The 27,320-nt window shown below is 47.3% G+C and overlaps 1 protein-coding gene across 3 annotated transcripts in view; it reads right to left on the bottom strand.

Annotated features, from left to right (window-relative positions):
• CDK12 (cyclin dependent kinase 12) overlaps positions 1 to 27,320 on the bottom strand; it is a 246,187-nt gene that overhangs the window by 140,323 nt on the left and 78,544 nt on the right. For all 3 annotated transcript variants that reach the window (XM_030220778.1, XM_030220776.1, XM_030220777.1), the window contains exons 7-9: positions 27,256 to 27,312; positions 26,705 to 26,806; positions 215 to 292 (exon numbers count right to left, since the gene is read on the bottom strand). In XM_030220778.1, coding sequence (XP_030076638.1) covers positions 215 to 292; positions 26,705 to 26,806; positions 27,256 to 27,312 — 237 coding nt within the window. The remainder of the gene's footprint in view (positions 1 to 214; positions 293 to 26,704; positions 26,807 to 27,255; positions 27,313 to 27,320) is intronic.

The raw sequence follows: 27,320 nt of genomic DNA, 5'->3' as shown, positions 1-27,320 counted from the left end.
TGATCAATACTGTCCTCAATGGAAAACACCTGTTACACCTGAGCAATTTTTTCCCCAAAAAAATCAGTGATCTTGAAATTTTACCTTTCAAAAACTAGATTTTACTAAATATTTGCTAACACAGAAACAATACACAGTTAAGGACAGTTTGCTGCTCAGCAGAAAGCATTTCTACCTTAAATACAATAAGCACTTAAGAACACACATATGTTACCTGATGAGCTCTAGCTGAGCCAGCTCCTGATTAGCCTGAAAAATAGGCTTTTTGGTAAAGAGCTCTCCCAAGATACAGCTGGAAAATAAAGAGAAGACATTACTGAAGAGAAAAGAAAAAAAAAAACAAACTTGCAGAAACTGAAACCAAAATTTCCACACATTTACTCTGAGCAGCACTAAAACCCTCATTTACAATATTCTCATCTCTTTGTATGGTGAAATTAGGCCTTACCTGCTAATTTTCTTTCCTCTAGACCCTCCAGACCGGTCAAGACGCTTGGGTTATGCATGCCTACCAGCAGAGGGAGACTGAGAACACTAACTTCAAACTGAGTACATATAACCTGTGCTAGCCCTCTATCTCCAGTATCCACTTAGCAAAGCAGAGAAACAAATCCCTGGAACAGTAACTCTGAAACTAATAAAACCCCTGTACCTGGAAAACTAATAGTTAAACACCAACAGTGTGCTTAAGCAGATGAAACGCCCAGGCGTCCCACTCTGCATAATATTAGAGTCAAAGAAAGTTCTCCGACCATACTGAATATAAAATGAACAGACATAGCAGAACACGGCTCAAAATACTTCTGATAATTGACACGGCTGAAAAATACTTCTGATAATTGACACAGCTGAAAAATACTTCTGATAAGAGACAGGGCGGGCTCTTGACCGGTCTGGAGGGTCTAGAGGAAAGAAAATTAGCAGGTAAGACCTAATTTCACCTTCCTCAGCAACCCTCCAGACCGGTCAAGACGCTTGGGAAGTACCAAAGCAGTAGACACATTAAGGGTGGGACCCACGAAAAGCAGAAGACAACACAGCCGCTCCAAACCGAGCATCCTCTTTTGCCTGCACATCAATCCTATAATGCTTTACAAAAGAATGAATGGACGACCACGCCGCCGCCTTACAAATGTCCTGCGGAGGAATAAAACTACTTTCCGCCCAAGAGGCGGCTACCCCCCGAGTAGAGTGTGCCTTCAGTACCGAGGGAACTGCCCGACGCTTCAACAAATACGCCGAGGCAATAGTCTCCTTCAACCATCTAGCCAGAGTAGCCTTGGAAGCCGCTTCCCCCTTTCTGGGACCTCCAAACAAAATGAACAAACGATCCGACGCTCGGAAGTCCTGCGTTCTGCTCAAATACGACCGCAAAATGTGTCGAACATCCAACTTAGCCAAACGACGTTGAGAGAGATCACCAGACCTATCCCCCAACACTGGTAACGAAATCACCTGATTTACATGAAAGGAGGATACCACCTTAGGAACAAACGAAGGAACTGTCCGCAAAGTCACTTTCCCCTTAGCCAAGGAGAGAAAAGGCTCTCTACAAGACAAAGCCTGTAGCTCCGAAATTCTACGCGCCGAAGTAATGGCCACCAGAAACACTGTCTTTAAAGTAAGATCTTTACACGAGATGGAAGCCAACGGTTCAAACGGAGGGCCTACCAGAGCCTCCAAGACCAAATTCAAATCCCAAGGCGGAACCGTCGGCCGACGAGGCGGACGAAGCAACTTGACAGCTTTCAAGAACCGCCCCACGTCCGGCGAAGCCACCAAGGAAATCCCCTGAATCTTTCCACGGAAACAAGACAACGCTGAAACCTGCACTTTCAGGGAAGAGAGCGAGAGCCCCCTGTCAAGACCGTCCTGCAGGAACTCCAAAACTTCCGCGACCGAAACACGTAGAGGAACATAATCCCGCTCTTGACACCAGTTCTCAAAAATGCGCCACACCCGCACATAAGCCAAAGAAGTAGACTTCTTACGAGAACGCAACATGGTATCAATTACCCTGGCCGAAAAACCTTTCTTCCTTAATCTGAGCCTCTCAAGAGCCAGGCCGTAAGCGAGAATGGAGCAGGGTCGGCCATCTCGATCGGCCCCTGAACCAATCTCACCCTGGGCCCCAACGGGATCGGAGCCTGCACTAATAACCGAACCAGGTCTCCGTACCACGGACGTCGAGGCCAATTGGGCGCAATCAGAACCACTAGACCTGCATGGCGCCCGATCTGCTGCACCACGCGGCCCACCAGCGGCCACGGCGGAAATACATAGAGCAACTGTTGAGTCGGCCACGGGAGCACTAACGCGTCGATGCCCTCGGCCCGAGGATCTCTTCGACGACTGAAGAAGCGAGCGACCTGAGCGTTGTCGGCCGATGCCATGAGATCCAGCACCGGCCGACCCCATTCCAACACCAGTCGATTGAACACTGAGGGATGGAGGGACCACTCCCCGGGGTCTAACGTGTGCCTGCTTAGAAAATCCGCGCTCACGTTGTCCACCCCTGCCACGTGGCCCGCCGAGAGACCCTGAAGATGAGCTTCTGCCCACAACATTAACTCCGCCGCCTCCACAGCTAACGCTTGGCTCTTCGTTCCCCCTTGCCGATTTACATATGCGACGGCCGTGGCATTGTCGGAAAGAACCCTGACTGCCTTGCCTTCTAACAGACTGTGAAAGGACCGAAGAGCCAACCGAATTGCTCGAGTCTCCAGGCGATTGATGGACCAAGATGCTTCCTCCAACGTCCAACGTCCCTGGGCTACTTGACCCAGGCAATGCGCTCCCCAGCCCGAGAGACTCGCATCCGTGGTCAGCACCGTCCAATTGGGAGAGTCCAGCGGCATGCCCTTCGCCAGATTCGGAGAGTGGAGCCACCAGCGAAGGCTGCGACGGGCAACCCCCGACAGAGGGAAACTCTCCTCCAGGTCCTGAGACTGAGGGGACCAACGAGACAACAAAGCTCTCTGTAATTCTCTCATATGGGCCCTGGCCCAAGGAACCACCTCTATTGTTGCTGCCATCAGACCCAACACCTGAAGATACGCCCGAGCCGAAGGCGCTCTCTGCGCTCGGAGCCGACGGATCTGTTCCTGCAGCTTGGAGATGCGAGGAGCTGTCAAAAACACCCGGCCCTTCTTCGTGTCGAAGCGAACTCCCAGATACTCCAGGGACTGGGAAGGTACCAGGTGACACTTTGCCAGATTGACCACCCAACCGAGCGACTGCAAGAAGGTCACCACATGGCCGGTGGCCTCCTCGCTCTCTGACCTTGATTTGGCCCGAATCAACCAGTCGTCCAGATACGGATGAACCAAAATGCCCTGCAAGCGCAGCGCCGCCGCCACCACCACCATCACCTTGGAGAAGGTGCGAGGCGCAGTCGCCAGGCTGAAGGGAAGCGCACAAAACTGAAAATGTCTCCCTAAGACCACAAAGCGAAAAAAACGCTGGTGCGCCTCTAGAATGGGAATGTGTAAGTAAGCCTCTGTCAGGTCTAGACACGTCAGAAACTCTCCTTCCTGCACCGCTACAATAACTGAGCGCAATGTCTCCATCCGAAAGGAGGAAACCTTTAGAGCTGCATTGACCTTCTTGAGGTCTAAAATGGGCCGGAAGGCACCCTCTTCCTTCTTGGGCACCACGAAGTAAATGGAGTAACAGCCCGTACCTCTTTCTAACCTGGGAACAGGTACCACCGCCCCTAAACCGATTAGACGCGACAGAGTGGTCCGTACTGCTCTTGCCTTGCATCTTGAATGACAGGGAGACACGAGAAAGAAATCAGAGAGGGGACTGTCGAATTCTAGGGCGTACCCGTCTCGCACTATCTGCAGAACCCATTGGTCTGACGTGATCTGGACCCACCTCTGGTAAAACAAGTGCAAGCGAGCCCCCACGCGAACCAGAGGCTGGGTCCCCAAACCATCATTGAGACACACGGGACGTACCGGATGCCCCCGAAGAAGAGCCTCGCCCCCCGCGACGGCCACCTCGAAAGGACTGGGCTCTCTGGAAAAACCGACCCCTAGACCCCCCAGAAGCCCTACCGGGCCGATAACGCCGAGCCTCCTGAAAACGCCCCCGCCCTGCTGCCCCCTTAGACACCTTGGGACGAAGCTCAGGAAGCCAAGGGGCCTTAGCATCACCAAGACCCTTCACCAACTTATCCAATTCCTCCCTGAAAAGCAAAGAGCCTCTAAAAGGGAGGGAACAAAGTTTAGTCTTGGAGGCGGCATCGGCCACCCAGCCCCACAACCACAGGGCCCGCCAAGCCGCCACCGCAAAGGTCATTTTCTTAGCAGAGGCCCTCAACAAATCGTACAGCGCATCCGCCAAGAACGACGACCCCATCTCCAACTTGGCCAGATCTTGAACAAGAGAAGCCCTATCAGCCTGCGGGCTATCCAGGAGCCTCTCAGCCCAGCGAAAACACGCCCGAGCCACCAGACCTCCACAAACAGACGCTTGCAGCGCCAAGGCAGACAAATCAAAACTCCGCTTTAGGAAGGTCTCCAATTTCCTATCCTGAGGGTCCCGCAACGCGGCCCCCCCATCCACTGGAATAGCAGTAGCCTTAGTCACTGCCGTCACCACGGCATCCACCGTCGGGGGTCTGAGAGACTCTCTGTCCTCCTGAGGAATAGGATAGAGCTTGGTCATAGCCCGAGCCACCTTACACTGAGCCTCCGGCGAATGCCACTCCTGCGTGATCATATCTCTCAAGTCCGCATTCATAGGGAAAGAACGAGAGACCCGCCTGATCCCCTTAACCAAAGGATCCACCTGCTTCCCATCCCCAATGGGAGCCGCCGCCGGATCAAACCTTAAAGTGGCGGACACTTGCTCAATGAGTTCAGATAATTCATCCCTGTGAAAAATCCTAACCACAGAGGGGTCTTCCCCAGGCAAAGACAGATCCCCATCCTGCCCTGCAACCGACCCCTCCTCCTCTTCCAGGGGGCTAAATTCGCCCTCAGAATCCGGAGGAGAAAAGACCTCTACATCTTCAGAGCACTCCACTCGTGGTCTTTTAGCGGTAGCCCCCCCTAATCTTGGACTAAGGGACTCCGCACCCGAAGGGCCCGCCTTCCATGCCTGAAACAAACTCCAAACAAACTCTGGAGGGAACCCCATGCTGCCCGAGGCCTCCCCCCCAGCGGGACTCGAAATCGGGAGAGACTGCGGCCCCACGACCGTCTCAGCGCCCAAAAGACCCGAATCCAAGATGGCGGCGGTTCCCGCCAAAATCGGAACCGCCGCTGAAGCACCAAACTGAGCCGCACAAACCTCCTGCGATCCCGCAGAAGGAACCTCCGCTGCTAACACCGGTGGCGCGAGGGATAGGGCCTTGGGCTCTCCACAAAACCGGCAGGGACCGCCAGCCGCGTCAACACCCCGACGCACGCACAGCCGGCAACGAAGCAACTTCCCCGACATACTCGCGCCTCAGAAACAGCTGATCACAACAACCGGCGAAAACAAAAGAAAAGAAACAACACTCACCGGCGCTTAATTACTGGCTCAGCTCTCCCAGATCGGCTTAACAACTCCGGAAACACCGGAGTGCAGCTCCTGCAGCTCTCCACACAAGGTGTGCTTTTTTTTTTTTTTTAAACTTTATTTGAGCCCTGCTGCTATAATCTGAATGGCACTCAAGGCTGCAGGATTAACACTGCAGCCGAGGCACAACGCTGCCCAAAACGGGAGAGCCAGTCGGGGGGAGGGACCCGGCCACCCGGGTGTGACACCCCAGAGGGGACAATGGCAGGCCCCACCGGACCTACCAACCCCTTGCACACCACAGTTCCAGGCACAGGGATTAACTGTTCTTTCACCAACTTATCCCCAGAAAATAACTGAAAATTAACTAGTCTCACAACACGGAACCTAAATCCTACCAGACCGGACAAGCTGCACAGGCTGCATGTCTACCCTCTGCTGAGACTGAGAAAATACTGGAGATAGAGGGCTAGCACAGGTTATATGTACTCAGTTTGAAGTTAGTGTTCTCAGTCTCCCTCTGCTGGTAGGCATGCATAACCCAAGCGTCTTGACCGGTCTGGAGAGTTGCTGAGGAACTTTTCATTATCCATTCTTGCCTGCACTTTTCAGGCTGCCGGGGAGGGTGGAAGCTGCCTTTTCTATTATAAATAACGCTAGACTTCAGGACTTCACCGATGTCCCTTGTTGAAATATGTGCTCCCCCATCCATCAGATCACTGTCATCCCAAAACAGCACTGTCTTCCTACTTGCCATTTCTATCGTGCTACTACATGTACGCAGTGCTTGGCCAAAGGAACTATGACTAATATTGGGTAAGACTTAAAAAAAAAAAAAAAAAAAAAAAGGGGGGAACAATTTGAAGTGATCATACACTGAAGGATTCTTACGTAGTTACGTAATTATTGGTCAGATCTAACATTTTCTTTTATGCAGGTAAGTCTTATGGGTTCTGGATGGAAGAATTCCAACTACCATGCAGAACTCATTATGCCACCATCTCCCATCAGTAACAGCCCACATGACTACTGAGCTGCAGAGGAATGTCACAAGGAAAGCAAAGTTGCTGATCTGTAACAGAGGTTGTCTGTGGACAGCAGGATAAGCCAGTCACACACAGATGACATCTCATGATGCTGCCTGTTCAAGTCTGCTCCATAGAGATCAGAAAAGTCCAGAAGACTTTAAACATATGCTAAATGTGCTAACTCTTAGCCACCTATAGCCAATTGCCAACTCTGTCATATAATTCCATAGCTAAGAACCATGCAATTGGTAAGATATGGCTTCACCTGGAAGGGTAGGCGGGAAGGTATATGTGGCTGGCTTATCCCGCTGTCCAAGGAGAACCCCCATTACAGGTAAGCAACTTCGCTTTCTCTGTGAAAAAGCAGGATAAGGATAGGCACACATAGATGACTCCCTAGCTTAGGGTGCAAAGCGTAGTGTTTTGTGGGGTTTTTTTTTGCTGTTTGCCTTGCAACCCAAGCCTTGTGCTGTAGTAGATTGAAGCCACTAGAATCCAGGAAGAAAAGGAGAAATGTAGCATAATGTCAACAATGGCAACGTTTACTGGCCATCTAAAACATGAGAAACAGAGTAACATGGAAATGCCAACTGGAAAGGGCAGATGAGCCATGGAGGGGGGGGGGGGGGGGGGAGAAATTGAACTTAAAAGCTGCAAAAGACAAAACAAAGTACTGAAAAGGTGTTTGAAAACACAGTCTGATGAGTATTGAGCTCAAAGTCCTTCATGAGGTGACTGTCGTTTGGAGAACTGCATAAGCACAGCCTGTTTCTGAGAGCATGGGCTGTTCCATGCAGTAGTGTTCTGCAAAGGTGTGGATTGTTGTCTATGTTTCTATGTGGCATCCTTGCAGATGACTGGCAGTAAGCGTTGCAGTGAGACAATGGATGTGGACATTGCTCACTTGTTCAGGGCTGAGATGGTGCCTGAAAGTGTCCTGCTGGTCTACTTGTAGCAAAAAGCTATGCAGGTGGAGACCCACAGTGACATCATTCTTTTCATTACTGGTGTGCCTCTGACTGGGGTCCAACGACAAGAAAACAAAGGAGCTGTGAGCTGTTGTTATGACCCGGTAGTAGTGAGCCCTTGTGCCCCGACAGAGCACGGCAGAGATGGAGTGCTACCGCACTCAGTCAGGCAGCCAGACAACCCCTAGCTTCACCTGGAAAGCGACCACCGTTCACCGGGAGTTGAGCTCCCAGCTGCAGGCGGCCACCAGGACTTCTGGAACCGGCGGGGTTGCACAGCCGCTAACCAGGATGGCAGGAAACAGACACAGTCCAGAACCATTACTCCGATAGGCAAAGAATAGTCAAAATCAGTCCAGGGTCAAGGCAGGCAGCAAACAAGCGTAATCCGAGAAAACTAGCCAAGGTCCGGTGCACAGGTAACCAGGAACAGAAGAATAGTCAGTGAACAGCACTCCCACAGCAACTCCTCAGAACAATTGAGGCCGAAGCAAAGGCCTAGAGGCAGTGCTTTAAATAATGAAGCAATCAGAGCAAACCAAACTCAGGTGCATCCAACATGGCAGCCCCCATAGGAGATCCTCCCACACCAGATATGGAGTTCCTTCCTGTTCTCGTTTAGACAAGATGGCTGCCCCCTCCTGAGCTAGCCAAGATGGCTGCTGCTCTTGCTCCAAGCCGGATGTCGGCTGCCGGGTTAGGAAACAGAAACCAACCCATCCTGGAGAAGTGTAGCAGAGCGTAACAGCTGTGAATGCAAAGGCGCGCTTCTCTGGGAATCCATGTGTCATCTGGAGGAGCTGCTAGCATGAAGGAGAATTAAAATGCCTTCCTGGAAGCCCATGAACTTTCTGGCATGCTTGGAAGGCTTGTGCGCATAAGAATGACATCAGTTATAGGTGCCACCGAAACACCTTTAAACTGAATGGCCCCTGTGGTGCGCAGCAGAAGGGGCCCCTTGGGAGCACCAACAAGCAAGTTCCTAAATTAACATCATGGGGGAAAACTAGAAGTTAAAAGTCTAAGGCAGCGGTAACTTTAGAGTACTCCTCTTTGAGAGCCTATGGATAAACATGTTACTTCTCTTAGCAGCCATGTGACTATCCTCCTCTCCTAAAAAAGGGGGGAAATGGGACTTGATATACTGCCTTTCTGAGGTTTTTGCAACTACATTCAAAGCGGTTTACATATATTCAGGTACTTATTTTGAGTGTCTAAAAGCTCACCAGAGAGAACAGTCCCTCCCCCATGCCTTGCTCCTCTGCCTCCTCAGGCTAGTAATCCAGTTTCCAGAGGTGATATGCTGACTGTGCCTGATGATTTGATCCCAGTATCATTTCCAGGTGCTCCTATGCCTAAATCAGTTCCTTTCGTCAGTATCAGGGAAATGCCTTCTCCTAAACCAGGACCATATATTATCTTGCAAGATATTCGGACTGTGGTCACTAGGACCGAGTCCATGATTAGATCTCAGGTTCATCAGTTGTGTACGTTTACTCAAGAAACTGTTCAAAAATGAGAGGAAATGGATACCAAGTTTGCCTTGATGGTAAGAGACTCCAAGGGATGGAGCCACAGATTACCACTCTTCAGGAGTCTTGGCAATTAAAGTTAGCCTCACATGAGGAGCTAATGTTAGAAGAGACAGGACTGGAGTGGGCAATGGGTGCTGGGAGTGCTACAGGATGTGTTTCCTGACTCTATGCAGTGCTTTTGGCCCATAGATCACCAACCTTGCGATACATACAGCGTTGGGAACGGGACCTGGGGGTCAATTATGATGTGCAGAGCGTGCATTTAGCTATACGCTTAGAGTATCTATCAGTAGCTCTTTGATAGAGAATGGCTACAAAATCTTATATCGTTGGTATTATACACCTGACAGATTAACAAAAATGTTCAAACAGATCTCGGGCCAATGCTGGAGGGGTTGTGTGGCAGTGGGTGATGTGTTACATATATGGTGGTCCTGTCCAAAAATAAAAAGTTACTGGACTGAGTTGCTACGGCAGCTTGGCCAGATTTTTGGAAAAGACTATCCAGCCACCGCAGAGCATTGTCTACTGCATTTTCGCCCCCGAGGGATCTCACCAGCTTTACATCGCTTGGCCTCAACCTTCCTGGTGGCAGGCAAGATCGCATTGACTTCCTCATGGAAACACGCACCCACCACCAGTGATAAAGGTGGTCCACAAAATGGATTATTTATATCAGATGTCGAAACTTACGGCTACTCGATCTGGACAGGTGATCCAATTTTACAAACTTTGGGACAAGTATAGAGAATGGAGATCTCTTTCGGGGACTGACCTGGATGCCCCCCAGTTGATAGTTCCAGTGATTTAGATGGTGGCTATGGTTATTGAATCCCACTTAGTAAGGAATGGAAGTGAACCATCAGAGGACCTATGCATATCATCCTCTATAATATGGTATGGGGGAGGGTTATGGGTAGGATTGGGATGGATGGTTTGGGGTTACAATGCTTTAATTGTAGCTACATAAGATACCTTGCTGGATATGTTTACGTTAAAATTTTTCAATAAAAATATTACAAAAAAAAAAAGGTTAGCCTCACATTGTGATAAACAATGGAGAACCTGGAAACTTCGCAGCACTCCGAAAAACTGAGATTTTTTTGAATTTTCTATAAACAAGATTACTTTCATGAGAAACTTTGAACAAATATTTTAAGGAGGTGCTAAAAAATTTCAGAAGAAATATCAATTACTATTATATTTCTCAATGCTTTCGTGTGGAGAACCCTAATGAGGGAGACTGATTTCTTAGGAGGAGCTAGTTCAGATTTAACTCATTTCCTTGAAAGGTCTAACAATATTAAAACTAGGGCAATCCTCTATTATGATCTCCACAGAGAAGAAGCATAAACTAATGGTTCTTAGAGCTTATTTTTAAAGTCTAGAGAGAATCCACTTGTTTGGAGAACTCAGTAGATCCCACGGGGCGTAACATTTCTTTGTTTTGTGGTTTCCAATCTTTCCCAATGTGTCTAGGACCACCCAATTGAAGAAGCAGTTTCTTGAATTAAAGTTCACACACTTGCTATGGGAGTCTCTTTTTTCTTTTTTTTTTTTTTTTTTTAATGGTTCCCATGTGTTTAATTGGATGGCAGGCATAGAATTATGTCTTCTTTGATCCTACACAATTAGAGATGTTCCTGGATGTTAAAATTCTTAGGTTAATGATACAGGAGGAATTGAGTTCTCTGTAATTGTACACTCCTAATATAGGCTTAGAATGTTCTTATTGTAGGGTAAAATTGAATTCTATTTTTTTATCTCAATTATTTTTCTTTTTGTAAATTAAATGACATTCGAACTTCTGTAATGTGGGCTATGGCATCTATGTATATTTGATGGGATGTTGATTTATCATGCTTTGTAATTACATCTATAAGATGCATTTTTTGTTGCACATTATGGTTATGTATAATTTGAATTCGATAATTTTTTTTTTAATCCCAAAAGAAGCACTCTTACAGTCTGTATGAAGAGTTGCTTATGTGGCATCAGAATGTGGTGGTGGGTAGAAAATCAAGAGAACACTGTCTTAGCTAAGATGTAATTCAGAGACTACTTTGAGGAGGAAATGAGGGTGTGCTCTTATGACCATTCTCATCAAGAACTGTGTGTTGGGGTAGGAGTAGCACACAACGGCTCACAAGCTCCCCGAGTCTTCAGATACCACTGCGACAAAAAAAAGTGTCTTCCATGTGAAGTTAGAGGCAGACGTCTGCAAGTGGCTCAAATGGGAACTGCGTGAGTTGAAAGAGGACAATGTTAAGATCCCCATCTCAACAGTGGTTTGAGGGTGGAGAAGCCACACAAATTGCTGTTTAGGGGGTGATAAGCAGAGAGCATCGAGGTGCATCCTGACCGAGTTGGTTTTAAATCCTGATTTTGAAAGGTGGAGGAGATAACTCAGGACGTAGCAAGTGGACACTGCTGGGGGTCCGCATGTTGGTTCAAGCGCTAGAGACTCTTCCACTTAAGGCTGTAAGATTTTCTGCAGGACGGCATTTTGGAGGATGTGAAGATATCTTGAATTGCTTGCAGGAACTCTTAAGGAAAGCGCTGGATGTGCCATGCTGAAAGCACTACTTGAATGAGGTTTGGGGGGAAATAGCATTCCATTCTGCTGTGTGATGAGGTCCGGGATGTTCCAGGAAGCGGATTGGTTCCTCCATCACTAGCTATCACAAGAGGGGAAATCAGGCTTGGAAGGGGCCAATAGGGCACAATAAGAATCATATCTGTGCCTCGTGTCTGAACTGTCTGGATAGTACATAATTTATTTATTGCATTTGTACCCCACATTTTCCCACCTACTTGCAGGCTCAATGTGGCTTACATAGTACCGTCAAAGGCGTTTGCCCAGTCGGTGGATAAATACAAAGTTGTATACTGATCGTATGAGGTATAAGTGGAGGGTCGAAATGGATGAAGATTACGTGTTGTTCTGTGCGATCGTAGTCATGCTGTGTTGGTAGGTGAAGAGGGTTACGTGGGGTCGTTGGGGTAGGCCTTTTTGAAGAGGTTGGTTTTTAGTGATTTCCTGAAGTTCAAGTGGTTGTGGATTGTTTTCACAGCTTTTGGGAGCCCATTCCATAGTTGTGCGCTTATGTAAGAGAAGCCTGCTGCATAAGTTGTTTTGTATTTCAGTCCTTTGAAATTTGGGTAGTGTAGGTTTAGGTAGGATCTTGATGATCTGACTTTGTTTCTTATTGGTAAGTCTATGAGGTCTGTCATGTATTCTGGGACTATGCCACATATGATTTTGTGGACTATGGTGCAGATTTTGAAGATGATCCGTTCTTTGATTGGGAGCCAATGCAATTTTTCTTGGAGGGGTTTGGCACTTTCGAAGCGTGTTTTGCTGAATATCAGCCTGGCTGCTGTATTTTGGGCAGTCTGGAGTTTTTTTTATGAGTTGTTCTTTGCAGCCTGCGTAGATTCCGTTGCAATAATCTGCATGGCTTAGTACCATTGATTGTATTAGGTATCGAAAAGTTGCTCTTGGGAAGAAAGGTTTTAATTGTTTGAGCTTCCACATTGAATAGAACATTTTCTTTGTTACAGAGTTTACTTGACTGTCGAGGGTAAAGTTGCGATCGAGTGTGACACCGAGTATTTTCAAACTGTCCGAGGTAGGGAGGGTCTAGAAATGTTAAGTAGTAGTAGTAGGTATGTCCTGGAGTATTTATGGTTGTGGGTTTGTATTTGTTATATGGAGAGGAGAGGATGAGGCAATGTGTTTTTTCGGTGTACATAAGTATTGCCATACTGGAAAAGACCAAAGGTCCATCAAGCCCAGCATCCTGTTTCCAACAGTGACCAATCCAGGTCACAAATACCTGGCAAGATCCCAAAAAAGTACAAAACATTTTATACTGCTTACCCCAGAAATAGTGGATTTTCCCCAAGTCCATTTAATAATGGTCTATGGACTTTTCCTTTAGGAAGCCATCCAAACTGTTACGTCTGTGGCCGTGACCACCCTCAGACTTACCCTGTTTCTGGGAGTCAGTGGCTGTGCTGGCTTCTGCTTGTCTCTGTGTCTGTCTCTGCTTTAGTTTCTCTCTGGCTCTGTGTGCTGATTGCCCTACTGAACCTCACCTGTGTGGGCTATGCCTTTTCCAAGATGGCTGCCGCCGACTCCTCTATGCCAGTATCCAAGATGGCTCCCGCTGGGCTGACTTCTCTGTGTGTCAAGCCTCTGTTTGGATGCAAGGTGATTGCTGCAGCTGTGCCTCTGGTGTGGCAGGGCTTTATTAATCACTTAGAGACTACAGCCCTGGCCTTTGCATTTCATCTAGGGCCCTGGTGTATAGAGTGCTCTGTACACTGCCTCCTGAGTGTGCTCTGTGTATGTTTCTTGTGTATGACTGGTTTGCCTGGGTATAGCGTTTCTATTAGCCTAGGTACAGTTTACTAGTCATTGTGTTTAAACCTGCCGACTGCCAGAACCCGGACAGTCCCTGCCTGTCGGCCTTGCCTGCGCCTAGGTGCCAGGGGGCACTCCTGGATCTTCATTCCTGCTGTTCCGGCTTGCAAGTTCCAGTTCCGGGTTTTCCTGTAAGTCCTACCGGCTGCCAGAATCTGAGGGCTTAACCCTCGGGGAAAGGTGGTCAAGCGTAGGTGAAGCCTAGGTCCAGTGTGTTCCAGTCCAGCGGGTTTCACTCCTGTATGTTCCAGTCCTGTGGGGCCCTCCAGTTTGTTCCAGTCCAGTGGGCTCCACTCCAGTGCGCACCCGTCCGGTGCGTTCCAGTTCCATGTATTCCGGTGTAGAACTCCAGTCCGGGGTTCTGGTCCAGTTTTGTCTCATCTCTACCTTGGAGGTGATCTTGCCTGCCACTGCCGCTCCACGGTAGTGGTCCATGGGCTGACGAACCCAGTGCTCCCGGGGAAGAAGCCTGACAGCATGCCAAGGTCCTCGAGCACCTGACAGATTGCAAAGGCCATGAGCCCGGCAAGAACCCCCGCCCAGCTGAACCAGCTGGGGTCCAGCTCCATTGTTGTTCTTGATCCTTCTATGACTCTTCGTCAGTATCGTGGGAAACTTTTGTCTCATCCAGTTTTGAAGAAGACCCCTGAAGCGGCAGCTGAGAGAAAACGTGTCCGGTGGCTTGGAATCGCTGAAAACCCAGTTTCAGATATGGACCCTTTTATCACGCTCGCTGAGTATCGCCGCAGCCTTGTCTTGAATCCAGCTTTGTGGGATACTCCTGAAGCGGTCGCTGAGAGGAGACGTCTGGGGAATTCTACGCTATGGGCTCAGCTGGAGTCCAGTCCAGTCCCAGCAGCGCGCCCAGACAAGCCTCTGAATCCAGTCCGAGCAGCACGTCCAGCGAAGCTTCAGAGTCCGGTCCGAGGGAAGCTTCTGACCGAGCCTCCGATGCCAGTTCAAGTGGCGCTTCCACTCAAGCTTCAGAGTGCAGTCCGTGGGACGCTGCTGGCCGAGCCTCCGATTCCAGTCCGAGAGGGGCTTCTCACCGAGCCTCCGGTGCCAGTCCAGCCTCCACGCAAGCCTCGGAGTCCAGTTCAAGTGGCGCTTCAAACCAAGCCTCCTAGTACAAGTTTGGATCCCAGTTCCAACCCCATTTTTGATCTGGATCCGTTTCTGACACTCCAGGATTACCGGGTTGCACTTTTGTCTGATCCAGCCTTGAAGAATACTCCTGAAGCTGCAGCAGAGAGAAGGCGTGTCTCCTGGCTTGGGTTCGAAGAAAACCCAGTTTCTGCTATTGACCCTGCTACCAAGCTCTTCTTTTATCGCTTCCAGCTTCTCTCGGATCCAGCCCTGCGGGATACTCCTGAAGCCCAAGCTGAAAGAAGGTGGCTTCCTGATTTTTCCCGCCAAACTTCTGAGTCCAGCTTGAAGGGCTTTGCCTGCCAAGATGCTGAGTCCGGATCGAGTTGCAGCAGTGGCAGCCGAGATGCTGAGTCCGGATCGAGTGGCAGCAGTGGCAGTCAAGATGCTGGGTCTGGATTGAGTTGCAGTTCCAGTCAAGATGCTGAGTCTGGAGCGAGTTGGAGTTCCAGTCAAGATGCGGAGTCTGGATCGAGTTGCAGTTCCAGTCAAGATGCGGAGTCTGGATAGAGTTGCAGTTCCAGTCAAGATGCTGAGTCTGGAGCGAGTTGGAGTTCCAGTCAAGATGCGGAGTCTGGATCGAGTTGGAGTTCCAGTCAAGATGCGGAGTCTGGATCGAGTGGTAGTTCCAGTCAAGATGCTGAGTCTGGATCGAGTTGCAGTTCCAGTCAAGATGCTGAGTCTGGATTGAGTTGTAGTTCCAGTCAAGATGCTGAGTCTGGAGTGAGTTGTAGTTCCAGTCAAGATGCTGAGTCTGGAGTGAGTTGCAGCATTGGCAGTCAAGATGCTGAGTCTGGATCGAGTTGCGGTTCCAGTCAAGATGCTGAGTCTGGATCGAATTGCAGTTCCAGTCAAGATGCTGAGTCTGGATCGAGTTGCAGTTCCAGTCAAGATGCTGAGTCTGGATCGAGTTGCAGTTCCAGTCAAGATGCTGAGTCTGGATCGAGTTGGAGGTCCAGTCAAGATGCTGAGTCTGGATCGAGTTGGAGGTCCAGTCAAGATGCTGAGCCTGGATCGAGTTGGAGGTCCAGTCAAGATGCTGAGCCTGGATCGAGTTGGAGTTCCAGTCAAGAGGCTGAGCATGGATCGAGTTGGAGTTCCAGTCAAGATGCTGAGAGTTGCAGTTCCAGTCAAGATGCTGAGTCTGGATCGAGTTGGAGTTCCAGTCAAGATGCTGAGTCTGGATCGAGTTGGCGTTCCAGTCAAGATGCTGAGCCTGGATCGAGTTGCAGTTCCAGTCAAGATGCTGAGCCTGGATCGAGTTGCAGTTCCAGTCAAGATGCTGAGCCTGGATCGAGTTGCAGTTCCAGTCAAGATGCTGAGTCTGGATCGAGTTGCAGTTCCAGTCAAGATGCTGAGTCTGGAGCGAGTTGCAGTTCCAGTCAAGATGCTGAGTCTGGAGCGAGTTGCAGTTCCAGTCAAGATGCTGAGTCTGGAGCGAGTTGCAGTTCCAGTCAAGATGCTGAGTCTGGAGCGAGTTGCAGTTCCAGTCAAGATGCTGAGTCTGGAGCGAGTTGTAGTTCCAGTCAAGATGCTGAGTCTGGAGCGAGTTGGAGTTCCAGTCAAGATGCTGAGTCTGGATTGAGTTGGAGTTCCAGTCAAGATGCTGAGTCTGGAGCGAGTTGGAGTTCCAGTCAAGATGCTGAGTCTGGATCGAGTTGCAGTTCCAGTCAAGATGCTGAGTCTGCACCGAGTGCAGAGTTCAGCCGAGATGCCGAATCAGAATTGAGTTGGAGTTCCAGTCAAGATGCTGAGTCTGGAGCGAGTGGTAGTTCCAGTCAAGATGCTGAGTCTGGATTGAGTTGGAGTTCCAGTCAAGATGCTGAGTCTGGATCGGGTTGCAGTTCCAGTCAAGATGCTGAGTCTGGATCGGGTTGCAGTTCCAGTCAAGATGCTGAGTCTGGATCGAGTTGCAGTTCCAGTCAAGATGCTGAGCCTGGATCGAGTTGCAGTTCCAGTCAAGATGCTGAGCCTGGATCGAGTTGCAGTTCCAGGCAAGATGCTGAGCCTGGATCGAGTTGCAGTTCCAGGCAAGATGCTGAGCCTGGATCGAGTTGCAGTTCCAGGCAAGATGCTGAGCCTGGATCGAGTTGCAGTTCCAGGCAAGATGCTGAGTCTGGATCGAGTTGGTGTTCCAGTCGAGATGCTGAGTCTGGATCGAGTTGGAGTTCCAGTCAAGATGCTAAGTCTGGATCGAGTTGGAGTTCCAGGCAAGATGCTGAGTCTGGATCGAGTTGGAGTTCCAGGCAAGATGCTGAGTCTGGATCGAGTTGGAGTTCCAGGCAAGATGCTGAGTCTGGATCGAGTTGGAGTTCCAGTCAAGAGGCTGAGTCTGGATCGAGTTGCGGTTCCAGGCAAGATGCTGAGTCTGGACCGAGTTGCGGTTCCAGGCAAGATGCTGAGTCTGGACCGAGTTGGTGTTCCAGGCAAGATGCTGAGTCTGGACCGAGTTGGTGTTCCAGTCAAGATGCTGAGTCTGGACCGAGTTGGAGTTCCAGGCAAGATGCTGAGTCTGGACCGAGTTGGTGTTCCAGTCAAGATGCTGAGTCTGGATCGAGTTGGAGTTCCAGTCAAGATGCTAAGTCTGGATCGAGTTGGAGTTCCAGGCAAGATGCTGAGTCTGGATCGAGTTGGAGTTCCAGGCAAGATGCTGAGTCTGGATCGAGTTGGAGTTCCAGTCAAGAGGCTGAGTCTGGATCGAGTTGCGGTTCCAGGCAAGATGCTGAGTCTGGACCGAGTTGCGGTTCCAGGCAAAATGCTGAGTCTGGACCGAGTTGCGGTTCCAGGCAAGATGCTGAGTCTGGACCGAGTTGGAGTTCCAGTCAAGATGCTGAGTCTGGATCGAGTTGCAGTTCCAGTTACAATCAAGGGGTTGATTCCAGTCCGGGTCCAAATCCCGGCTCAGTTTTGGATGCCAACCCAGGTTTCAGTTCCAGATCTGCTTCTGTTCAGACTTCTAGTTCCTGTCAAGACTGGGATGCCACTTTGGGCCCCAGCCCAGCTTCTGATGTCAGCTGGGGTAGTGGCTTCAGCCTTGCTCTTGCCATTACACGGAATTGCCAAGAGGTCCAGGACATTGTGGGTTCCCTCTGGGAAGGGTTACTTTTGAATTTTGTTCCTCTTGATGCATCCATGTTCCTGAGGTTGCCCCATGGTGATTCGAAGGAGCCTCCTGGTCACAGGTTCTACTTTTGTCTGCCAGTTTTGAACTTCCTTGTGACTTCCAGTCCAGTGATCTATGTCTGGCTTTTGAGACCCATCAGGAGGTTTCACCATAGTTACCCCTGGACACCTGAACTCCTCAGGGAGACCGAGAGGGGGGTCTTGAGGAGGGGGTACTGTTACGTCTGTGGCCGTGACCACCCTCAGACTTACCCTGTTTCTGGGAGTCAGTGGCTGTGCTGGCTTCTGCTTGTCTCTGTGTCTGTCTCTGCTTTAGTTTCTCTCTGGCTCTGTGTGCTGATTGCCCTACTGAACCTCACCTGTGTGGGCTATGCCTTTTCCAAGATGGCTGCCGCCGACTCCTCTATGCCAGTATCCAAGATGGCTCCCGCTGGGCTGACTTCTCTGTGTGTCAAGCCTCTGTTTGGATGCAAGGTGATTGCTGCAGCTGTGCCTCTGGTGTGGCAGGGCTTTATTAATCACTTAGAGACTACAGCCCTGGCCTTTGCATTTCATCTAGGGCCCTGGTGTATAGAGTGCTCTGTACACTGCCTCCTGAGTGTGCTCTGTGTATGTTTCTTGTGTATGACTGGTTTGCCTGGGTATAGCGTTTCTATTAGCCTAGGTACAGTTTACTAGTCATTGTGTTTAAACCTGTCGACTGCCAGAACCCGGACAGTCCCTGCCTGTCGGCCTTGCCTGCGCCTAGGTGCCAGGGGGCACTCCTGGATCTTCATTCCTGCTGTTCCGGCTTGCAAGTTCCAGTTCCGGGTTTTCCTGTAAGTCCTACCGGCTGCCAGAACCTGAGGGCTTAACCCTCGGGGAAAGGTGGTCAAGCGTAGGTGAAGCCTAGGTCCAGTGTGTTCCAGTCCAGCGGGTTTCACTCCTGTATGTTCCAGTCCTGTGGGGCCCTCCAGTTTGTTCCAGTCCAGTGGGCTCCACTCCAGTGCGCACCCGTCCGGTGCGTTCCAATTCCGTGTATTCCGGTGTAGAACTCCAGTCCGGGGTTCTGGTCCAGTTTTGTCTCATCTCTACCTTGGAGGTGATCTTGCCTGCCACTACCGCTCCACGGTAGTGGTCCATGGGCTCACGAACCCAGTGCTCCCGGGGAAGAAGCCTGACAGCATGCCAAGGTCCTCGAGCACGCGACACAAACCTTTTTAAAACTCCGCTAAGCTGCCTTTACCACATTCTCTGGCAACGAATTCCAGAGTTTAATTACACGTTGAGTGAAGAAACATTTTCTCTGATTCATTTCAAATTTACTACATTGCAGCTTCATCGCATGCCCCCTAGTCCTAGTATTTTTGGAAAGCGTAAACAGACGCTTCACATCTACTCGTTTAACTCCACTCATTATTTTATAGACCTTGGAGATGAGTGGTGTGGGAGGGTAGGCGTAAAGGAAAATGACTCCAGATGATGGTGAATGCACCAGCCACGATGTCAGAAGTGGGGTGCTTTGAGCAGCAAGCATCACATTTTGCAATTTTGCTGATCGGAAAAAGGTCGATTTATGGAGTGCCCCAGCCTTGAAATAGATGCGCTATCAACTCCGGGTGCAAAGACACTCGTAGTTGTTCAGGTGTCAAATGGTATTGCGTTGGCCTGAAAAGTAAGTGGCTGAAAGAGTCGTCCTGGGATAGTGCATATCCCATATTTTGACAGCTTCGTTGCGGAGGGCGTGGGGTCCTGTGCCACCTTGCCTTCTCAGGTAAAAGTGTGGTCACTTGTTAGTTTGGATGAGGGCAATCCAATTGGTGACAAATTGACAGAATGTACATACAGCACAGTAGACAGCCAAGAGTTCTAGATGATTATGTGGAAGCAGAACTCCTACAGAGGTCCTGGCACCTTGAAGGTGAAGTTCCTGAAGATGAGCTCCCCAGCTCACTTTGGAAGTATCCACTGTGAGTAACTGAGCTGCCAGTGGATGAAAAAATAAACTTTCTTTTGTCTAGATGGTGGCAGTGGGTCCACCAGTGCAAGGTGTCCTGAGACACACAGTCAATTTCTTTCAAGGAGAAAGGCTGGGGGAACTGGTCCCACTGGTGCCCCTGCTCTTCTTGGGAATCAGAAGTATCAGGAACAGAATACCTCAGTGGCCTCTGATGCTGGAATTTGATGGATCGCAAACAGCCCACAGAAACCCAGTGAGGTTGTCAGGAAGCTGAGGCAATATCCACACCAGATAATATTCAGGACCAAGGTGTCCGTGGTGATTTCCGTCCATGCGGGGAAGAAGTGAGTAATGTGGCCTCTCCTGGCGGCGCAGTCAAAAATCTTGACTGGTGTGGGTTTTTGTGGATTATGCCACCTAGGCTTGTTATGGGTTTGCTGTGACTGAGGTCTGGGTCACTGCTCCAGCAGGCAATTGCAGGAACAGGTAGTACATATGAACAGCCATACCAGGTCAGACCAAAAATGTATCAAGCCCAGCACTCTGCTTTCAAAAGTGGCCAAGCCAGTTCACAAGCACCTGGCAGAAACCCATAGCAACATTCCATGTTTCCGATCCCAGGACAAGCACTGAGTTCCCCCATGTCTGTATCAATTTAGCAGATTATGGACTTTTCCTCCAGGAACTTGTCCAAACCATTTTAAAATCAAGATACGCTAATCGTTGTTACCACATCCTCTGGTAACGAGTTCCAAAGCTTAACTATTCATTAAGTGAAAAAAATATTTTCTCCTGTTTGTTTTAACTTCATTGAGTGTCCCCTAATCTTTATACTTTTTGAAAGATTAAAAAAAATCAATTCACTTTTACCCATTCTACACTACTTATATTTTGTAGACCTCAATCATATCCCCCCTCAGCCATGTCTTTTTCAAGCTGAAGAGCCCTAATCTTGTTAAGTCTTTCTTCACATAAAAGGAGTTGCATTCCCTTTATTTTAGTTGCTCTTCTTTGAGCCTTATCTGCTATATCTTTTTGAGATATGTCAACCAGAATTGAATGCAATACTCAAGGTGTGGTTGCACCACAGAGTACATAGGCATAACATTCTTGGTCTTATTTTCCATCCCTTTCCTAATAATTCCTAGCATCCTGTTTGCTTTTTTTGGCCGCTGCCGCACACTGGGCAGAAGATATAAGCATACTATCTACAATGACACTTAAGATTGTTTTCTTGGGTGCTGACCCCTAGCATCAGGCAGCTATGATTTGGATTATTCTTCCCAATGTGCATCACTTTGCATTTGTCCACATTAAATTTCATCTGCCAATCTGGATGCCCGGTCTTCCTGCAATTTTTCACAGTCCGCATGTGTTTTAACAACTTTGCGTAGTTTTGTGTCATCTGTAAATTTATCACCTCACTTGTCGTTCCAATTCCAGATCATTTATAAATATGTTAGATCAGGGCTCAACAAATTCCAGGCACCACATCACCATAATGCCTAGAAATTTCATACCTACGCCTTTTTTTTCCTTTCCTCAACTTTGTCTCAAACTGCTTCTCTCCCCTTGCTCGGTGACCGTTCTCTGCATATATTTGAGCCACATGGTGCAGGGGGTTCAGGAAGAATCATGGGACTTGAAACTGTGATACTTCCCCAATTTTCTGCATTGTGTGGCTCAAGTATATGCAGAGCCCTATCGCCGTGCAGGGTTCAGAGAACTAGTCTGAGGTAGTAAGGGGAATGAGAGAAACTAGGGGAAGGCTGGAGAAGGGCATAAAAGAAACAAATTGAGTAAAAGCTGTGGGTGGAGGTAAGAGAAATGCACAGACTGGGGGGGGGGAGGCTAGGGTGACGTGGGAGGCGGGGCCGATGACGGGGAGGCGGGGCCGATGACGGGGAGGCGGGGCCGATGACGTAAGAAGCGGGGCCGATGACGGGGAGGCGGGGCCGGTGACGTGGGAGGCGGGGCCGGTGACGGCGGGGGCGGGGTTTATGACAGCGGGGGCGGGGGTGATGACGCGGGGGTGGGGGTGTCAGGGGCGGGGTTTGTGTTTGGGCGGTTTTTGGGCTGTTTTTTGGGCTCCAGTGGGCTGGAAAAAAATTTTCCACCTGGCAACCCTGGCAGCAGCTTCAGAGAGCATTTTCCATCTCACAGATAGGCTGCAGAGAATACCTTCTCCTGCTTTAGACTTAGCCTGGCCTCAGAATGACATCCTATAGTATATCTCCTATCAAACTGAGCTCTCTTTTTCATCAAGCACTGCCATTTCCTCCCCTCACCCTCCCCACTGACAGTTTGAACTTCGTGGGTGTGGCTTGGATCTCTTTCAGGGAGAGAAAACTAACAACTTATAGCAGCAGCTTCAGAGAGCATTTTCCATCTCACAGATAGGCTGCAGAGAATACCTTCTCCTGCTTCCACCCACCCTACCCCTCTACCCACCCACCCCTAGAGTGACATGTCTTATATAACCTCCCTATCAACCCACTCATTACTTTACCTCACCCATTTCTATTCTTCTATCACCTTCTCCCACTACTCCAACCAGAGTTACACCTAATCACACTGACCACCCTTCAACATCTTCTGTCCTTCTGTGACTGTTCTCTTGTGCTTGACTGCTTAAATATTTTAAATTTAAATGCTTTACTTTTTGTCTATTAGATTGTAAGCTCTTTGAGCAGGGACTGTCTTTCTTCTGTGTTTGTACAGCGCTGCGTACACTTTGTAGCGCTCTAGAAATGTTAAATAGTAGTAGTAGTAGGGTGGGGGTATGAGAGAGAAACTGATGGGGACCCAGGCCATAGAGATAGGCAAAAAAAAAAAAAAAGGCAACTGCTACTTTGTTTCGCCTATCTAGAGGATGACAACTGACAGCATGCTTTGGTAAGAAAGACTAACTTTGTAGTTGATTAGCAGAGGCACCTTAATGAACTGAATTACTAAAGTTTCTTTGCTAACAGGCACAAAATAAGGAAAAACACATGTTAGTAAGTCAATTTCTAAAGGCGCTACTGCTAAATCTAGGAAGGGATTCCAACCGAGAGGGGGGGGAGGGGAAATGGTTGTGGCTGTGAAACTGTTGCTGGAGTGTTGCAGAGTTGTTAGAACGGAAGAGGTGGCTTGCATTTCCCTTAGGATGTTGCTGTGGCTCCTGAGGGCTCTCAGAGACATGCAAGAGCATTTTGAGCAGGCAGACACATTATGCTGAGGCCAGAGGCATCTGACACAAAAGTTGTGGGTATCTGATAAAGCCATTTTCTTTGAGTACTGCGGGCATTTTGTTTGAAACATGGCTTTGCCAACATCTTTGTTGAGTTTTTGTGTCTTTTTTTTTATAGTTTGTCATATGACATAATAAATGAATTCAAAAAGTTCAGGAGAGGAGCAGGAATCTGTCTAACAGGTTGTTAGTGGATGAAAGACTGATGGAGTTGGCAGTTGCCTTTAGGTGGATATGAGTTGGCACATGCTCAGAAAGTCTTCTAGAACTTTCTGAGCTCTAGAGAGCAGATCCGAGCAGGCAGCATCATGCAACCACATCACCTATGTCTGGTTGTCTTATCCTGCTTGTCCAGAAAAAATCCACTAACCAACAAAGAGCACAGGAAGCAATTCAGCATTCTTCTGACTTAAAACAAAAGGTTGAAGGACCACCAAGTGGGAGGGAATGTGATAGCTATAGAGGTGAAACCTTTTATTTATTTATTTATTTGCATTTGTATTCCACATTTTCCCACCTATTTGCGGGCTCAGTGTGGCTTACAATACATTGTAAAAGATAGAAGTGCAATTGGTTGCAGTACAATTATGGGTTACATTGTGAAGAATTATATAAAAATATCATCAAGAAGCAAGACAATTTCCCTCTATTCTGTTATTACAGAGGAAAAGGCTTCAGACACTCAGTGAGCCAATTCTTTAAATTTATAGGCTCAGTGACTCGTTTAGCGGCTTCAATTTCTCAACAAACTTAGCCTACCACGAGCATCCTCATTAGCCGAAAAAACCTCTGCATACTTTTTTAACTTTTTAAAAACTTTTTAATCCTTAATAGTGTCACTTTATTTCAATCAACTTAAAAGGTACACTTATCTTCTGCTGCTTTCTCATACAGGACTCCCGGCACGCCCTACAGCGAGCTCCCGTTTCGCCAACAGCTTCTTAAGGAGCGGTACCGTTTATCTCTAAGGATATATAACAAGCAGATTATTATAATCCCAAAGAGGGTAGAGGAAATCATTTACCAACAGCTAGGAGACTTACTTGAGAACTTCCTGTACTAACAAAATGCAGCGTCCTATCTTTCTAAAATGGCGGACGCTATTTATCATGACGTCGTCGACGTCTGTCCAATCATGTGCTCTTCGCTATTTAAAGAGCTGAGTAATCAATTAAGCTAAAAAAACTTTGGACAAGCTAGAAAAAAACTTTGGACAAGCTAGAAAAAAACTTTCCAGTCTACTCTTGTATTGAGCCCCGTGGGACTCAAAGTTTGCAATCTATGTATCCATCTTTGTTCTCTGCGGATAAGTAACTTGTCCCTATCTCCACCTCGGCTAGACATAGGGACATGCTCTATCGCTATGCATTTATAGTCCTCAAATTTATCGGTCTTATCTATACTGTGTTTAACTAAAGGGGCTTCCATACGAGACACCTTTAAATTGTGTTTATGATCAGTTAACCGCTGTTTAAGTTGGCGAGTGGTTTTTCCTACATACAATTTAGGACAGGTACATATCATAATATACACAACATAAGTGGATTCACAAGTTGTGTTGCTCTTTAATTCATGACATTTGTTGTCAATAGGATTCGTAAATCGATGAGTGGTTAGCATATTCGGACAAAAGCTACATTTCCCACAATAGGTATGCCCTTTAATCCTCTCTACTGGTCTTCCATGTTCTTGTAAAAGTTCTTTCAAGTTCCTATCGCGGCTGTATGCTATTCGTAATTTATGATTTAAAAACACTGGATGAGCTTGGATCAGTCTCCAATGTTGTCTAATTACTTTAGTAACCGCCTGGGTGCCTTGCGAATATCTCAACACACAAGTTTGTAGTTCTACTTCTTTTACTTGAAGATTTTTATGTTTTGGAATTAACAATTGTTCCCTATGGTTGTTTTTTGCTCTAATATATGCACGTTTAAGAACGTTTTTAGGATATCCTCGTTCTTCAAATTTTTGAACTACTTCTTTAGCTCTACATTTAAATTCCCTCTTATCATTACAAATTCTTTTATACCTAAGTAATTGAGAAAACGGGAGGCTCTCTTTTGTATTTCTAGGGTGATTACTAGAAAAGTGCAGTAAAGTATTTCGATCAGTCGGCTTAACATAAATCGTAGTTTGAAATTGATTTTGTTGTTGTGTTATTTTTACATCCAAAAAAAGTTAATTGTTCAAAGGAGTGTTGCATGGTGAACTTAATATTCACATCCCTCGAGTTCAACCAATGGAAGAAATCAAACAGATCTTTTACTTCCCCTTCCCACAGCATAAAAATGTCGTCTATATATCTATACCATATATCTAAAATGGTATAGATATATACCATATTGTTAATTCCAAAACATAAAAATCTTCAAGTAAAAGAAGTAGAACTACAAACTTGTGTGTTGAGATATTCGCAAGGCACCCAGGCGGTTACTAAAGTAATTAAACATTGGAGACTGATCCAAGCTCATCCAGTGTTTTTAAATCATAAATTACGAATAGCATACAGCCGCGATAGGAACTTGAAAGAACTTTTACAAGAACATGGAAGACCAGTAGAGAGGATTAAAGGGCATACCTATTGTGGGAAATGTAGCTTTTGTCCGAATATGCTAACCACTCATCGATTTACGAATCCTATTGACAACAAATGTCATGAATTAAAGAGCAACACAACTTGTGAATCCACTTATGTTGTGTATATTATGATATGTACCTGTCCTAAATTGTATGTAGGAAAAACCACTCGCCAACTTAAACAGCGGTTAACTGATCATAAACACAATTTAAAGGTGTCTCGTATGGAAGCCCCTTTAGTTAAACACAGTATAGATAAGACCCATAAATTTGAGGACTATAAATGCATAGCGATAGAGCATGTCCCTATGTCTAGCCGAGGTGGAGATAGGGACAAGTTACTTATCCGCAGAGAACAAAGATGGATACATAGATTGCAAACTTTGAGTCCCACGGGGCTCAATACAAGAGTAGACTGGAAAGTTTTTTTCTAGCTTGTCCAAAGTTTTTTTCTAGCTTGTCCAGCTTTCTTTAGCTTAATTGATTACTCAGCTCTTTAAATAGCGAAGAGCACATGATTGGACAGACGTCGACGACGTCATGATAAATAGCGTCCGCCATTTTAGTAAGATAGGACGCTGCATTTTGTTAGTACAGGAAGTTCTCAAGTAAGTCTCCTAGCTGTTGGTAAATGATTTCCTCTATCCTCTTTGGGATTATAATAATCTGCTTGTTATATATCCTTAGAGATAAACGGTACCGCTCCTTAAGAAGCTGTTGGCGAAACAGGAGCTCGCTGTAGGGCGTGCCGGGAGCCCTGTATGAGAAAGCAGCAGAAGATAAGTGTACCTTTCAAGTTGATTGAAATAAAGTGACACTATTAAGGATTAAAAAGTTTAAAAAAAGTTTAAAAAGTATGCAGAGGTTTTCTCGGCTAATGAGGATGCTCGTGGTAGGCTAAGTTTGTTGAGAAATTGAAGCCGCTAAACGAGTCAGTGAGCCTATAAATTTAAAGAATTGGCTCACTGAGTGTCTGAAGCCTTTTCCTCTGTAATAACAGAATAGAGGGAAATTGTCTTGCTTCTTGATGATATTTTGGTAAAAAGTGTGAGCAAGCTCCATATTGAGAATTAATCGAAGAATTATATAAGACAGAGTAAATTCAGGATATTCTTGGGAATAGAACAGTGGAATATAACAGTGGTGAGTTGAGAGGGGGGCAAAGCATCTTATGTAGCTTCTGCTCCTGAATCTCATAAAGTGAGGGGCTTACCCACAGCTCCACACATCTATGGCTGGTGTATAACGTTCTTCCCCAAGCAGCAATTCAGGGGGTCGGTACCACAGAGTGATGACTTTATTAGTGTAAGGACGGCTGAAAAATTAAAACGACAAACATAATGAGGCAAATGAACAAAACCAAATGCCTTGAAAGGACCTCAGCAATACTCCAAATTGCATCTTTTATTGCAGTTTTATAAAGTAAAACTTGGAAAATATCTGAATGCCTGTCGTAATTGCAGATAGAACAAAGATTATAAAAGCACACTGATGAAGCAAAATCCACACTCTTGCATCAGTCAGTAAGTCAAAACATTTTCATTCAAAGTCTATGATTTTTCAATTCATGTACATTCATTTGCCAAAATAGTAGTTTTGGTTGTCTTCCTTACGCATACAAGCACATGTTTAACAGTGCCTGGTAAAACCAACCCAAGAATCAAGCCACACCTCTAAAAGGGGACAGTCTAGAGCACGGTAGACATGCAGTCTCATCCAACCAAATTATATCCCAAGGAGGTTTCCCTTTAAAGGAAATCTTACCTTTCTTCTGAGCTGTACAGCCGAGCAAGACCAAAATCTGCTAGTTTAATCTGTCCACTGGAAAG

Source organism: Microcaecilia unicolor, chromosome 12 (genome assembly GCF_901765095.1).
Source record: "Microcaecilia unicolor chromosome 12, aMicUni1.1, whole genome shotgun sequence".
NCBI lineage: Eukaryota > Metazoa > Chordata > Amphibia > Gymnophiona > Siphonopidae > Microcaecilia > Microcaecilia unicolor.
Note: the sequence above shows the minus strand (reverse complement) of the source record. Positions and strands in the feature narration are given on the sequence as shown.